Raw genomic sequence first — 15,824 nt, 5'->3', positions numbered from 1 at the left:
CCAGAATTAAAAGTACATCTTCTGGAACAACTTATGTCCCCCAACTCCCAAAAAGGCAGTATTCCAAAAATGTCAGATTAATGACAAAGAAGGAGCCAGTTAAAATAACAGCCAATGATGAGATCTATCACTGTTTGAGTTTTAGAAAAAATGATAGTTAAAAACTATAACACCACAGAGAAAAAACTAAATATTTTTTAAAGGATGATGCATTAAGTTTAAAAAGCATCAATTCAGTCTGCTGTTTGTTAGACTTTTTTTTTAAAGATTTATTTATTTATTATGCATACAGCATCCCTTCCATGTATGCTTGCATGCCAGAAGAGGGCACCAGATCTCATTATAGATGGCCATGAGTCACCATGTGGTTGCTGGGAATTGAACTCAGGACCTCTGGAAGAACAGTCAGTGCTCTTAACCTCCGAGCCATCTCTCCAGCCCTGTTTGTTAGACATTTTCAGTTTTCTAACAAAATTTAAACAAGAGGCTTGGAAGATGGTTCTATGGATGAAGTACCAGTTGCATAAGCATAAGGACATGAGTTTAGATTCTTATCACCCACCTAAAAGCTATGCACTGGCCAAAGGCTTTGGGGGGCATAGTGCACAGGGGTATCCCCAGACTTTCCCAGCCAACCAGTCTATCTACAATAGCAAGCTTCCAATTTAATAAAAAGAGCCTGTCCCAAAAACAGGCAGAGAGAAACAGAGGGAGATACTCCACCCTCATCCTGATCTGCACATGTGAATTCACAGCTGCTTAGATCACCCACACAGAAGTACACACACAGGAGAGAAGGAGGGGATAAGAGTAGGGGGACAGAGGAGAGAAGAGGATGGAAGGGGGCGGGGAGAAGGAGGAAGCAGGAGGTTCTGTCTAAGATACATGATCCTACATTGAATCTCCAGAACACCCATGGAAATTGAAATAAAAGATACAACAAAAACATTAATAATATAAGAAACAGGGCTGGAGAGATGGCTCAGTGCTTAAAAGCACTGTATGCTCTTCCTGAGATCCTGAATCCAATTTGTAGCACCCATGTGGCAGCTCACAGTCAGCTATAACTACAGTCCCATGTAATTCTCATGAAATCTGATGCCCTCTTTCTGATGTGCAGATGATATGCACACAAAACACTCATATATATGAAACACATAAACAGATAAATTAAAAAACAACAACAGCCTGCCAGTTCTAGTGCCATAGGACTGCAATTTCACCTACTCCAGAGCCAAAAAGGCCGGTTGCAAGGTGAACAAGGTCAAGACCGGCAGCTTGGTCAGTGACTATTACAGGGTTAACTCAAGACCTGCCTGGGAAATTTAGCAGGATACTGTTCCAAAACAAAAAGTGAGAGGAATGTTAAGGATATAGCTCCATGGCAAAGTGCTTGCCCAGCATGCAGAAGGCTTTTAATTCATTCCTTAGTAGCATTAAAAAAGAAAGAGAGGGAGGGAGGGAGGGAAGGAGGGAGGGAGGGAGGGAGGGAGGGAGGGAGGGAGGGAGGGAGGAAATGGAATCAAACCAAAATTCCTAACATTGTTAGATTAAAACAAGTAAATAAAATGCATTTAACTGTATCAAGAAAATGTTAGCCAAAGCAGGCTACAGTACATCCAATGGTTCACACACTGCAGGTACATAACAAGGATTAAATAGAATAAAAGGGGAAGTCAACAACATACTGCTGCAGTGAACACTCATTTCACCTCTACTAGGGCTAGCCAAAAAGGATACAAACGATCGCAATATTATCAGGCTTATCATGTTCAAATCTAAGATTCTGTTTCCTCTGCCTCCCCCTAAATATCTGCTCCTCTTTTTGTCTCCAATTTGGACAATAACAATGCTATTGTCTCAGATGCTTAGGCCAACAACCTTAAAGTTATTTCTAGCACCATTTACTTCTTATATTCAACCAGTCACCAAGAATTCCTCTTGACTCTGCTTTCCAAAATTTACTATCAATAAAAGAAACAAACAACAAAAACACCCATAACTTCTACCAGCTAATACTAATTGAAATCAATACCAGAATTTATACATACATGAATTTTATACATAAGTTACAAACACTGAATTTTTGAATTCAAGATAAGAGCTAATAAGGAGCAGAGGCAGATGTACTCCCAGGTCTAGATAACTCCTGGGAAACAGAAAAATCATTATAATTAACACTATATTGCTGGGCGGTGGTGGCACATGCCTTTAATCCCAGCACTCAGGAAGGCAGAGGCAGGAGGATCTCTCTGAGTTCGAGACCAGCCTGGTCTATACGGGCTAGTTTCACCAGGTGGTGGTGGTGTACGCCTTTAATCCCAGCACTCAGGAGAAAGAAAGAGAAGAAAAGAAAAGGAGAATATATTGCAAGGGCCTAGAGAAATAACTCAGGCATTAAAACCATTTATTGCTCCTGCAGAGAACCAGGTTTTGGGACCCAGCACCCACATTATGGGTCACAACTATGACTCCATTTCCATGAGATCTGATGTCCTCTTCTCACCTCAAAAGACACCAGTCACATATGTTGTGCACAGACATAAATGCAAGCAAAATACTCATAAATGTAAAATAAAGCTAAAACAATTTTAATACTTTAAAAAATATATTTTTAAAAGGAACTATTTCAATAATACTATTTAAGGAAACCTATTAAATCACATCAAAACTGTACTCAGGAAAATTCACTGCTTCGTCACCAAATAAAAGGAAAAGAATATGAAAAGATTTAAATTTTAAAAAGAAATATATAAAATACATCTAGATATTAAAAAAATAAGTGAATTAGGAAAAAAAGGTAGCATAATTTTATATTCAAGCACAAAAAAAATGTGTAAAACTCTACTGAGACATAAAAAGCTTCAAAATCATTTAAAGTCAAGGAAAACACTATAATGAACACAATATAGAGACCACCTACCTTCAGTAATCAACATGTAGTTACTATTACTCTAAATATTTCCTTATCAGTTTAACAGACATCTATCCATCCATCCATCTATCCGTCTATCTGTCTGTCTATCTATCTGTCTGTGTGTGTTTCTTTCTTTCTTTCTTTCTTTCTTTCTTTCTTTCTTTCTTTCTTTCTTTCTTTCTTTCTGTCCTATTTATTTTGCTGCAGAGGGTACTGCACACATACGCCATGGCATATGTGTGAAGAGCAGAGAACAATTACAGTAATCAATTCTCTCTGTCTACTACTATGTGGTAGGTTCTAGGGAACTGAACTCAGGTTGTCAGGCTCAGTAACAAGGGCTTTACCCATATGGCCCATTTCAACAAATTTCCAACTATAAAGCAGTAATCTCAGGAGTACACCCACATTTACTATTACTGAACATTTAAATAAACACAGAATACTTTACTGTATATTCATAGTGCCATAGAAACCAAGATAGTAGAAATCAGTAACTTACCCAAACTCTCCTGATCCTTTTCATCACCCATGTCAGAATTATTGCTTCTAGACATTACATGATCCTTGAACCTAGAAGGTCCACTTAAGAACAAAATAAACCATAAAAGTTGTGCTTTTATAACTATGATCATGTCTTAAAACTGCCATCAGTTTCTTTCCTATGAAACTAAAAGTGATACAATCGGTCATCAACAATGTGTTTCCATGCAGCAAGAACTGCGATTTGATCCCATAATTTAGTCAAATCTGACAAGTACAAGTTTATATAAATGAGAGAGAGAGAGACAGAGACAGAGACAGAGACACAGAAACAGAGAGATTGACTGATTAAGTAGCTTGGGCCCTGGGCCTCCTTACTGTAGCCTAAACTGGTCTAGAATTTGCAATCCTCCTGTCTCAGCCTCTTGAGTGTTTGGATTATAGGCATTACCACAAAGCTCAGGTAGAATATTTAAAGTTAACTCATGAATCAGTTATAAATTTAGTCAAGTCCAATAACAACATTCTTTCACACAAATAAAAGAAATCAGCAAGCATATCTTAATTTTAAAAGAAATAATCTACAAAATATGAAATTAAGCATGTAGCCCAAAAATCATCATAGTTGACTCAAGCTATGGTACTCCCAGGTTCCTTTCCTCCTCCAAGTCCCAATCACAACCCCTCAAGCAGTAAAGAACCCATAGTCCTCCCTTCAAAGGTTAAGGTTTATTCTCATTTACTTGTCTTGCATTTTTTTTAAGGTTTTAACAGTTCAGAGCTAAAACAAGCAGGTTAATCTCACTTGTTTAGTGTCAGTGGATATTTTAATAACATATCTACAAATTCTGTGACAATCTTCTTTTCAAAAGATAAAGTTCCATTTCCATTTTCCTGATTGTGATCTGGACTTGTGATGATTTGCTTCTAATGAACAGAAAACTATAAACGTGAGTGTAGAACTCCAGAGGGTAAGTAATTGAAAAGACATTTGATTTCCCTTATGGTCACTATCTTCTCTCAGATCATTTGTTTTGTAGGAAGTCAGCTGCCACATTACAAGAAACGAAGGCCAACTACCAAATGACGACAAAGAATTGCAACCTTCAACCAACAGTCATGAGACATAAATGGATCCTCTAGTCCAGCCAAGTAGTCAAGTCATCAAAGGGACACAAAAGAAAAAGACACCTCCAAGGCCAAAACAGCTAGCTAAGCCTTGTCCAGACTTCTGGCCCCACAGAAAGTCAGTAGCAAAGATAAATTATGTTTGGAAGTAACATAGAAGTGGATAACCAGTACAGTGAGCAACGTCTATTTTCACTGCACTATATACACACCTTTCTTCCCAAATTGAATTTTTAGGCTCTCTTGCATTGGAATTAGATTTCATAGATGATTTACGTGTATATTTCCCAGTATGAGACTTTAAATGAGCATTCTGTGAAGTAATAACACTGTTTTGATACTTAGAGCCTCCTGTAGGTCTATGGCGAAAAAGAAAAAGTTAAAATTATTTTTCAAAAGTTCTTTCTTCTAGAAACAATATACAAATGTTTATACAAGCAATATAAAATTAGCTACAGCAAGCATAAGTTCATCATGTTCAGACCTTAAGATTTACAACTAAATTTCACAAAGGTATCTGAATTCTACCAAGACTCCCAATTAAAAAGAAATAAAAATAGAGAAAACAGTACAAATCTGGCCTGAGAATCATAAAGGGTGATGCTGAGTGACACTGAGTCTAACAGTCAACGGCCTCTACTATATAACTACACACCGACCATTCCCAGTTTTACAGTGAGGAAACAAGTTCAGAGTGGTACTATGCCTCGGTGTCATCCAGCTAATTGCAGGGCCTGGATTTAATAACAACTTTGACCAAGCTCTTTATGCTTATTCTCACTCTGAGTACTGAATAACACAGACAAATTACTATATTCTCAATGGGCAAAAGAAAAAAAAAGTTATATTGTAAATACAACAGAAATTACCCAGAAATATCAAGACTTTTCTTCTGAGTTGGGTCTGCCTCGTTTTCCAATGGCTCACTCTGGGAATCAGAAATTTCATCATGACTAACACTTCTTCTAGAACCCTTAGCGTTTAAAGACTTCTGTACTCTTGAGCTGCTCTCTGTCTTCCGTCTTTTTGATGGAGAAGGTTTTTTTCCCAGTATTCTTAGATAACTGACTTTTTCTAGCCCGCTTTTTTCCATTGTGATGCACCACTGATAATTTACTTTCTCTTGAAAAGCTTCTATCAATAGAACCTGAAAGATTCAATGACAACTTCAAATAGCATGTTTGTTCAAATGAAAATATCAACGTCATATTTACATATAAATGCACATACCAATTTCATAAGCTAAATTTGTTTTATACATTTTTTACAGTTGTATTTACAGGACATATACTAGATTTATTAAATTCACCACAAACTTCCTTAGTAATTTTGTCTCTCACTCTACCCATTACTCGTCTGACCATCTGTTATGATAAATGTCAATTTAATAGAACCGAAATCTCCCAGGAAATGGATCTCTGGGTATGCCTACAAGGAGGTTTCACGAATTGTGTTAACTAAAGTGATCCATCTTGGACCCTGAGTATGGAGGCAATATAAGCAGCTAGCCTCCTGACGCCGTACCTTAGCCTCCAGAACTGTAAGGCAAAATAAAACCTTTCTCTCTGAGTGTCTGTTGTAATTCCAAATGATCAGTTTATCATCTTTCTTTGTAGGAGCCTATCTAGTCATAGCATCTTGTACTAAAGTAGTTCTCAATTCTATCATTCCCTGACATCTCTTTCTTATCTTTATCCTTCACCTTATTTTTAAACATCTATCATTACATGAATTATTTTACCTATATTGCCTTCCCTCATAGAATGTAATCTTCCTAAGTACAAAGACTTCTGTTTTTGGATATGTTTGTCCACAGCACATTGTGTAACTTTATACTTCATAACTGACAATATTTCTGTTGGTGAACCATTTTAACTTTGTCTTTATAACATTTTCTATAAAATGGAAGAAAAGTCACACACAAGCCAAGAAATTGCAGGGCCCTTTCAACAAAGGTGATCTAAATAAAAATACTTACCTTCCTCTGGTTTTACCAGCCACCACTCAGATGGACGACGAGAAATTCTCTTACTTCTGTTAATCTCTTGCCCTTGTTCAGGCATACATTTGTCCTTGGAACCACCAGAAAAACATTTCTTCCTGGATTCTTCCACATCTTTTTGGGTGCTATGCTTTTTCTTTTTCTTTTCTAATGTAAAGAAAAACCATAAAAACTATTCAAAACATCAGTTTTCAAAGTTCACAACAGACTTCAAAAAAATAAAACCCAATTATAGAAACATCTTACATTTATTTCATGGGCTATTTTCTTATATATGTCTTTAAAAAGCCATGTTTTCAAGTAGATCTCTGATTTTCTGTCAATTAAATGTTAAATACTTCACACTGTTAGTCATAAACTAAAAGAGAAATATGCATGTATGTGCATGCAGGTACATACATTCAAGTACATTAAGTAAGGAAACCAAAGAACAACCTTAGATGCCATCTCTTCTCCTTATTTATTTATTTTTATTTTATTTTATCTTTTATTGAGAGAGTTACTGCCTAGAACTCAACCATTAGACTATGTTTACTGGCCATCAACCCTTTCTCTGCCTCCCTATTACTGGCATTACAAATGTGCGAAACAACAACAGTTATATTTTTCTAACTTGAGTTTTGGGGATCAAAATCAAGTTATTCTGCTTAAAAGACAGGTATAGCGCCATCTCCCTAGTCTGAGTGTCTTTTGAGAAACAAAATAGTCTTTGTACTTACCACTATACAAAATAAAACGGGTAATAACTGCCTTACCTTTTAATTGTTTTGAAATCTAATTTTGGAAAAAGAAATTGAAAAATTAAGTATGATTCAATTATAAACCCTAAAATGAGATTACTTTGGATTAACCCTACCAGCTCAATCCATGTATCTTTAAAACTTGTGATCAAACAAAACTTGGGATGACAGCAGGCAAAGCAAGAAATCAGATATAGAAGAAACCAAGCATTGTTAGCTTTGATGGCTATCAAAAGGACCATCAGTCAAAGATTATGGGTAGTTCAACAGGATGGGAAGGTAAGGAGCAGAACTCTTACAGACACACCAGAAACAGAGCTTAACAAAGGTATTTTTTCTGTCCTGTGAAACTTCTGACTTAAAACTTATATAAGACTGAAAGAAAAATTAAGTGTGTTGTTTATGCTACTGTGTGGTAATTTGTAACAACAATGGAAAAATCACAATCAGTATAGCAACACATCAGAACATTATATTCATTAACCAGTCTTTACTGAAAATATTTATGAAGATATAAAGATTAATGGCAATATTAGGTAGAGACTTATTTTCTACTTTCATCCTATATACATATGTCAATCTATATACTCTCTCTCTCTCTCTCTCTCTCTCTCTCTCACACACACACACACACACACACACACACACACACACACACACAATATGTTAGCAGGGGAAAGTGTTTCATTAACTTGTTTATAGTCTTTCACTTCTTCATGTGTGTTTCTGCCTTAGGATCTATTTAAATAAAAAAAAAAGTGACCCTGCACTGAACTAAACTTAGAGAGATTGTCAAAAAGAATCCCCAATAGGCTTCTGAATCTTTGTAGGCAGCTTTACTTTGCCTATCTCCCAAAGCAAAGGAGGAATATAACAATTATAAAATAATGAAAGACTATTCATACTTTGAATTACTATTAACACTTACCAACAGGGGATATCTGCTTCTCGGGAATAGATTTATTTCTTGCCTCTTCACAGTCTTCCATATTTCTTTTTGAATTTAGTTGTAACTTGTCAGTATTTGACATATTTCTCTTTTTCTTTATACCCTGTCCCATATCAAGTTGCTCTTCAACTACTTTAGGCTTTGATACTCTTTTCTGCTTCTGTCTTATAGTCCTTTTGCTTCCAGATGGTTTTTGGGCATTCTCAGAATGTATTTTATTTTCTGTAGACCTATAGTCATTTTCCAATTCATCTGTAGAACTAGTCCCCAGGATTTTTTCAACAGAGGGATGAGATTTCTCTATTGGGGGAGACTTATTAAACTGTGTGTCATTTATCAAAGACGTAGCTGACACACTATGAGGTTTTTCTCCTGGCTTCTTATCTTTAGAAGCTACAGTGTTTCCAGGAGATGGTAAGTGGTGACTCTGATGTCTGTCTTTCCTTGGAATTTTCACCCAAGGTTGACTTTCAAAACTTCTCCCCGATTCTTCAATAATAAATTCATCTTCTAATAACGTCTTGGCCTTTGGAGATGAGTGAGGTGAAATTGCTGCTGTGTGCCTAACACCGGAACTGAAACAAACATGATTTTAACAGATAAAGTAGCTGAAGTTTCATCTTTTTTCAGTGAATAAAATATTCTATACAGGAAATACAATCACATCTCCTTGATTTTCTCTTAAATTTCCCCTCCATATTATAATATTAAGATCACAGAAATTTAAAGTTGGACATCTACTTTGATGTCCCTAAATCAATAAACACACTAAAACCGTGAATTTCACAACTGTATAATTACAACCCAAATGTATTTACTTACAATAGAAAGTGCATGCCATATCTATATATGTTTGATTAAACTATTTGTACAGATATCTTCAATTCTTCATATTTAAAACATTAGCAATATTCAATATAATAAACCATCATATCTAATATTTTAAGAGAACTGAACTTGAATGGTTTATCTTTTTTATATCTGATAGAACTCCACTCATAATAGCAGCAAATACACAGATGTTAAGTGAAAGTAATAATTACTCATATAAATGAACTATAACATATAAAATTTCATCTTATGTTCCAACATCTCATGCTTATTTTCACACATATTTCAATATTATAATAACAGTTCAGAACTAAGTTGTCCAGGGTACCACAGGCACAAGAAGTCTAGTGCTACATAAAAGAAACATGATTCTTATTAAAAGCAGACAATGCCACACAATTTGTTGTTATGAGGTCAAATAATGTCATCCTGCTACAGCCTTCTTTGCTCACATAGCTAACCCTAAATTTATTTAGTAAGGAAGCAATATCATCCTTGTATATACTCAGTTATAAAAGAATTACAAACTTGCTAAAATATTCATAAAAGGACACATTTGTACATCTTAGGCAATTCACACATTGATTGTTCTGGTTCATGTTTTTTTGTTCTGTTTTTTATTTGTTGTTTGCAGTAGAAGAGAGAGAGAGAAAGAGAGAGAGAGACTGAGACCATGGATTTTCCTAAGTACGATATCTGTATGATATTTCCTTCTCTGTGGAAGAGAAGTGAAAAGAATGTAAGAGCCGAAGGCAACAGATGGCTACAAAGAAACAATACCTTCCAGACATGTGACAGTATACATAAGACCTGTGCAAACTCAAGCCAGTCAAGGCCGGCACGGCCCACCCCTAACCAAGGAGCTACTGTCAACTCACAGCTGCTGGCAGAGACACTTGGTTTCCTGGCCCTGGTAAGCAAACTATGCTGCAGTGGGAAGGTCGCGCATGTAAGAGTGCATGTGCAGCACACAATGGACTTGACAAGTGCTAAAAGAGAAGAAAGGAGGCCACAAAGCTGCATGGGTAGGGAAGGAAAGGCAGGGTCTAGAAAGAGTTAAGAGTTGCAAAAATGAGGAGTATGAATAAATGATCAAAACACATTGTACAAAATTCAACAATAAAGAAAATAAAAAGATTTCTGTATTAAGTAACAGAACACCCAGATATAGTTCACGGAAAGAGACAGAAGAACCGTCCCAAAGGACAGTTCTGTAATAACTTACCTGGATTCACTTTTCCTCTTAACAGTTTCTAAATACAATGCTGAAAAACTCTTTCTAGACTGTGGTTGAATTTCATAGGTCAAATCTTGTGCTCTTTTCTGAGATGTTTCTGACGATGTCCCTTCTTGTCCTTCTGATACTTCTAATACATTGTTCTCTACTTCTGCTTTGTTCAAACTATCTTTACCTTCAAAGTTTAACCTGGAAGGTTAAAAGGGTAAGACAAATTCTCCACAAGGTAAATTACACTTATTACAAATGTCTCCAAATAACAAAGTATCTTAAATAACCTATTTTTTGTATCCGGAAGGCAAAAAGAAAACTCTCAGAACTGGAACTGGGTTTATAATTCATCCATACTCTGCTGTTCTAGAAAGGACCTAATACTGACCCTTGCAATCGTACATAGTACGCAGGAAATATAAATTGTTTCTTTCAAGAAGTTAAAGATAATGGGGTGGAGAGAATGTAAGCAATGAATAATGATAAATAAAAATGTCAATGGAAATTATTTTGTATGATAACTAAAAAAGTTAAGTAAACAAAAGATATTACAGAAAACTTATTATTTCAAAGAATACTTTGTCTTAATGTGTATGTGCATGCATCATGTATAAGGATGCACATGCCAAAACATGCATATGGACATTGGAGGACAACGTTGCATAATGTATAAGGATGCACATGCCAAAACATGCACTTGGGCACTGGAGGATAACTTAGCATGTCCATAAGGATGCGCAGGCCACAGCAAGCACATGGGTATTGGAGGACAACTTCGTGGGGTCAGATTTCTCTTCTATCTTTATTTGGTTTTCAGAGATTTCAGAGATTGAGCTCTGTTTACCAGACTTGTATACCAGGTGCCTTAATTTGCTGAGCCATCTCACCAGCCCCACAAAGAAAGTATTTTCCACAGACTATAGAAAAGTTAAACTCCAAATTTCTTTGAAGTATACTTTAATGCTTTCCTTACTACTAATTAAAAACTAAAACTAAGCAAAAAGCATTTGTTCTTTTCTCATGTTACCCCTTAACTCATTTATTCAAACCTACATGAAAGGCTAAATTAGCATTGCAAAATTAGGATAAAAATTAAGCAGAATTATTGTTACTTAAACAGAAATTACCTTTTCCTGGTTTTAAGAGAAATGTCTGTATATGAAGATTTAGTATCTATTGAATTTCTTAAGTTGTAAGCCCCTCTCTTTTGGCTGAGAGATGAAATAACATTCTGCGACTCAGACATTTTTTCATACAAAGGAACAACAGGGGAGCCACCAGGTAAGTAAAGGTGATCCTTGGTGGCACTGTGGGATCCATTTGTTTTTTCACTTGACATGCTGTTTGAGTCCGCTGGAATTTCAGAAACACCAGTAGTCGGAATTTTCTGATGAACTTCATTAGCCTGAACTAAAAGAAAATTATATGACAGCTCTCAGTAGCTGAAAACAGTATTTAAGTTAAATGTACTTTTCAAAATCAACCACAATTAGAATAAAAAGCTTTCAGAAGGCACACGGTTTATTAAGCTTAGAATCAAAGGCTTATAATTAAAATAACTATGTACTTAGGAAGCTCTGATTTACCAAATTAATGAAGTGAAACATGTACTTGATTCACACCATCTGAGGCTATGGAAACACAGAAATCCTCAAACACAGAAACTCCAAAATTTATGCCTAAAGTCTTGAAATACAAAGTTTGAACAGCACAAAGTTTGAATACAAAGAAGTTAGAGAAATTATGAGATTCTGCTATACATAGGCTAAGAGCAAGTAAGTTAATGTGGCTAGACAAACATACACACATATATAATAGGTATACATAAAACAAGTGCATACATAGTGTACATAGAGCTAATATATATACATGCTTATATAAAATCACCTTCTGTCTTCAAATGTCAAAGAAAAATGACTAGCTAGTATTCATACTAACTCATTGCTCTTAAATGCAAATATTTAAAAAATTAAATACAACAAAAAAGGGCTTTTGGATCGGTGGTAAGATATCATTTATTTCTCCCTCTTAATGTAACTAAATTCCTTAGAAATAATCAATCAACCAACTATAATAGGGCTCTGAAAACTGAGTGAAACTAGGGTACCTACCTAGAAAACTGAAGACTTAAGGAATAATTCACTGTGTGGCCTCTTGGGTCTCCTGTTCACTTCCCATTTGTCCCTGGACTAGGCTCCTGAGATGTCTGCAACCCAGAACTCACATTCTCTCAATAACGTAAGGGAACACAGACTAGAGGGAGACTCCAACCCTTGCCATGGTGGCTCTGTTCTGCCTGCAGTGGCAGAGCAGCAAAGTACTAGGTTGTACTAGGGGACAAGGGAAGTGTTATGGAAGAAAAGTCCTTATCAGATAATTAGTCTGCACACATTTATAACCTTAGTTATCCTTTCACATGCTATAGTGCCCTTCAAACTTTAGCGTTTTTGAAGGAGATATATGTTTGTTAAGGAAGACAGAAATATAAATGATTATCAGAAGATTATTACATAAAGCCCATTCTAGAATTTTAACAAAGAGAACAAAATTAACATCTTATTATGACTATGTTCAACTATAGGAAAAAAGACTTGTTTAATCAAAATAGGAAACTAGGCAACTTACAGGTAAGAGTCACACATTATACAATTAAAATAAAGTATTAAGTTCCATGGTTAAAAATATAATTTCAGCTGTCATTGTGACACAAACCTTTGGAAAAAGAGGCAAACTGATTTCCTACTTGAAAATCAGCCATAATGAGTTGTAGAGCTACATAGTATGATCCTGTGTCGATAATAATAATAACTATTATTATTATTATTATTATTCCAGAACTGGCAAGATGGGTCAGGGAGTAGAGCTGTTTACCAAGGAAGCCTGACAACCTGAGTTCAATCGTGGGAACCTATGTGAATATGGAAGGAGACCCACCTCCACACTGTAATTCTCTGCCCTCAACATGCATGCCATGGCATGCAAATTAGCATACACACATGTATTTGCAAACAATAATAAAAAAATTTAAATATATCTCTTTATAATTTCAAGCCTATAGTCTAGGGATCAGTTAGAAAAATATATGACACAAAGGGCAACCATGTAACCATGTCACATACATTTATATTTTTTAAATTTATGAGCACCAATGAAGGTATGGAAGAGTTCAAGTGTTACCACACCCCCCCAAAAAAATGATGGAAGCAATTAGATTTTTCTTGTAAATCTTTGAGTCTATTAGCACAAACAGAATACTACTTTTCTAATTTGTAACAAAGATAAATGTAAAAAACAAAAAAAACAGCACATATCACAGAATAAGGAAGAAAGGAAAAGGAAGAAAAATAAGCCTGACCACTAGCAACTGCACCTAGTCTGACCTTGATCTTGTCACCTGGCACAATGTGTGCACCACCTTTGTCATTTGAGTCTACTACCAACCTGATCCAAAAGCGACTTCACTTGGTTCTGCAGTAACTTGTGGAGGAGCTTCTTTCCTCCCTGAAGAAACTGGAACTGATGGTGAATGTGATACCTGGCACTGAGCACAAAAAAAATACATTTGATATACTTCTAGTATATTGTCAATTCTGATTAGATGCATGCTTTTAAATTGGGGGGGGAGCTTTAGACAACAAAGCAGCTGGCAATGTATACTAAAGAACTACTGAACAGAGAGGAAATAAACAAACTGTGGGCCATAATATAATATCTCTAAGAGTTAAAACACCAGAGTTAACACAAGCAACAAATAATTATAGTAACAAAAAAGCAAGTTCATGAAAATACATAATGATATCATCAAGGTAAAGTTAAAAATATAAAAGGAAGTATGCAACAATACAATATTTAGAAATTCACTCTGTAACAAAGTGTTAACACAGCATACCTAATCATTGAGAGGGCTCTCTGAAAGGGCTAGGCATTGCCAAGAATCTACAGACTGAATTTTACAATGCTTCTTCTTTAACAAGTGGTAAGGGTGAACCTGATATTGTAACTGGGCTTACTATTTTACAAAACATGATTATGGTAAACACTTGTTTTGTTTCCTTCTGGGATTACACTTGATAGACAGGGAATGTCCATGGAACCAGAACCCAATAATGGACTTAGTGTCAAAAAGGCTTTCCCAGGGAGAAACAACATAAACATGATTGTCTCTCACTAATGGTACACTAAATGTTGTGAATGGTAGGCAAATAAATAAAAATCCTTGGTTTTGAATCACACATACTCTAAGCCTAGAGTGTAATACTCTATTGACACAGTAAAAAAACAAATGAGGAGAGAGATGACTCAGAGGTTAAGAGCACTGGCTGCTCTTCCAGAGATCATGAGTTCAATTCCCAGCAACCACATGGTGGCTCACAACCATCTATGATAAAATCTGGTATTCTCCTCTGGTATGCAGGCATATATGTAGACAGAATGCTGTATACATGTTCTGTATACATAATAAATAAATAAGTCTTAAAAAAAACAAATGAGGTCAAAGTTCAAAAGTATTAAATTAAATTAAGAGTCAATACAGAAAATAATAAATTCAGAAGAGCATAGATTAATTAATGAATGTGTATGCATATTACACTTCAGACCTAACATTCATGGTTCGTAGGATAATATAGGAGGCTGTACATAGATGTCTAGTCTTGATGTCCTTTCCTCTTATGAACCTGGCTACATGTCCTACTTGTATAGCAGCAATAAAACTCAATTTTCATTTTCATTTTGAATTTTAATTCAAAGGAACAAATTACATTTCTTTTTTTTTTAAGGTTTATTTTATTGTGCTGGAGAGATACTTCAGCAGTTAGGAGGTCACATTGCTTTCCAAAGGGCCCAAGTTTGAGCCTCAGTATCTACAGCAGGTGACTCACAACCATCTTTAACTCCAGGCCCAAGAGGAACCAACACCTCTGGCCTCGTCAGGTACTTGTACTCACATACATACATACATACATACACACACACACACACATAATTAAAAATAACAAAAAAATAAGATTTTTATCCTATTTCCTCGTATGTCTGTGTAACTGTGTATGCTACATATGTGCTGGTAGTATAGAAGTCAAAGAGGGTGTCAGACCCCTTGGACCTTGAGTCAGGCAGCTGTGAGCCAACAACATGAGTGCTGAGACTGAATTCAGATCCTCTAGGAAGAGCAGTGGTGCTCTTATGCCACTGATCTCTGAAATTCACCAAATTACATTTCTTATTTGAAGGCCACACTAACCTTGCAGCTTAGAAAGTCCCAATCACATACAAAATCTCTACTGTTTTGAAATATCTTTTACAGGAGAAAAAACACACAAACATATATATGAATAAAAAATAGCATAGAAGAAATTATATAAGGAGAAAAATAATGAGACTGATAACAAGTGTAAGAAAGAATCAACAAAACTAAGCTTCCTTTAGTTTTGCTCAAAGACCAAAATTGGTAGAATTGTCACACTAATGAAAGAAAATGCTAAAGCAAAGTGCCAGTGTCAAGAATGTAAAAGAGAATGTCATTATGGATCCCAAAAACATTGAAAAGT

The 15,824-nt window shown here is 35.6% G+C and overlaps 1 protein-coding gene across 1 annotated transcript in view; it reads right to left on the bottom strand.

The window, feature by feature from the left end:
- Cenpc (centromere protein C) overlaps positions 1–15,824 on the bottom strand; it is a 49,566-nt gene that overhangs the window by 26,415 nt on the left and 7,327 nt on the right. Inside the window, 9 exon segments of the mRNA XM_048446296.3 lie at positions 3,420–3,502; positions 4,741–4,887; positions 5,398–5,576; positions 5,578–5,675; positions 6,507–6,677; positions 8,199–8,794; positions 10,276–10,476; positions 11,406–11,688; positions 13,720–13,819. Of these exon segments, the coding sequence (XP_048302253.3) occupies positions 3,420–3,502; positions 4,741–4,887; positions 5,398–5,576; positions 5,578–5,675; positions 6,507–6,677; positions 8,199–8,794; positions 10,276–10,476; positions 11,406–11,688; positions 13,720–13,819 (1,858 nt within the window).

Source organism: Myodes glareolus, chromosome 8 (genome assembly GCF_982192425.1).
Source record: "Myodes glareolus chromosome 8, mMyoGla1.1, whole genome shotgun sequence".
Taxonomy (NCBI): domain Eukaryota; kingdom Metazoa; phylum Chordata; class Mammalia; order Rodentia; family Cricetidae; genus Myodes; species Myodes glareolus.
This window is presented reverse-complemented; position numbering and strand designations above follow the sequence as displayed.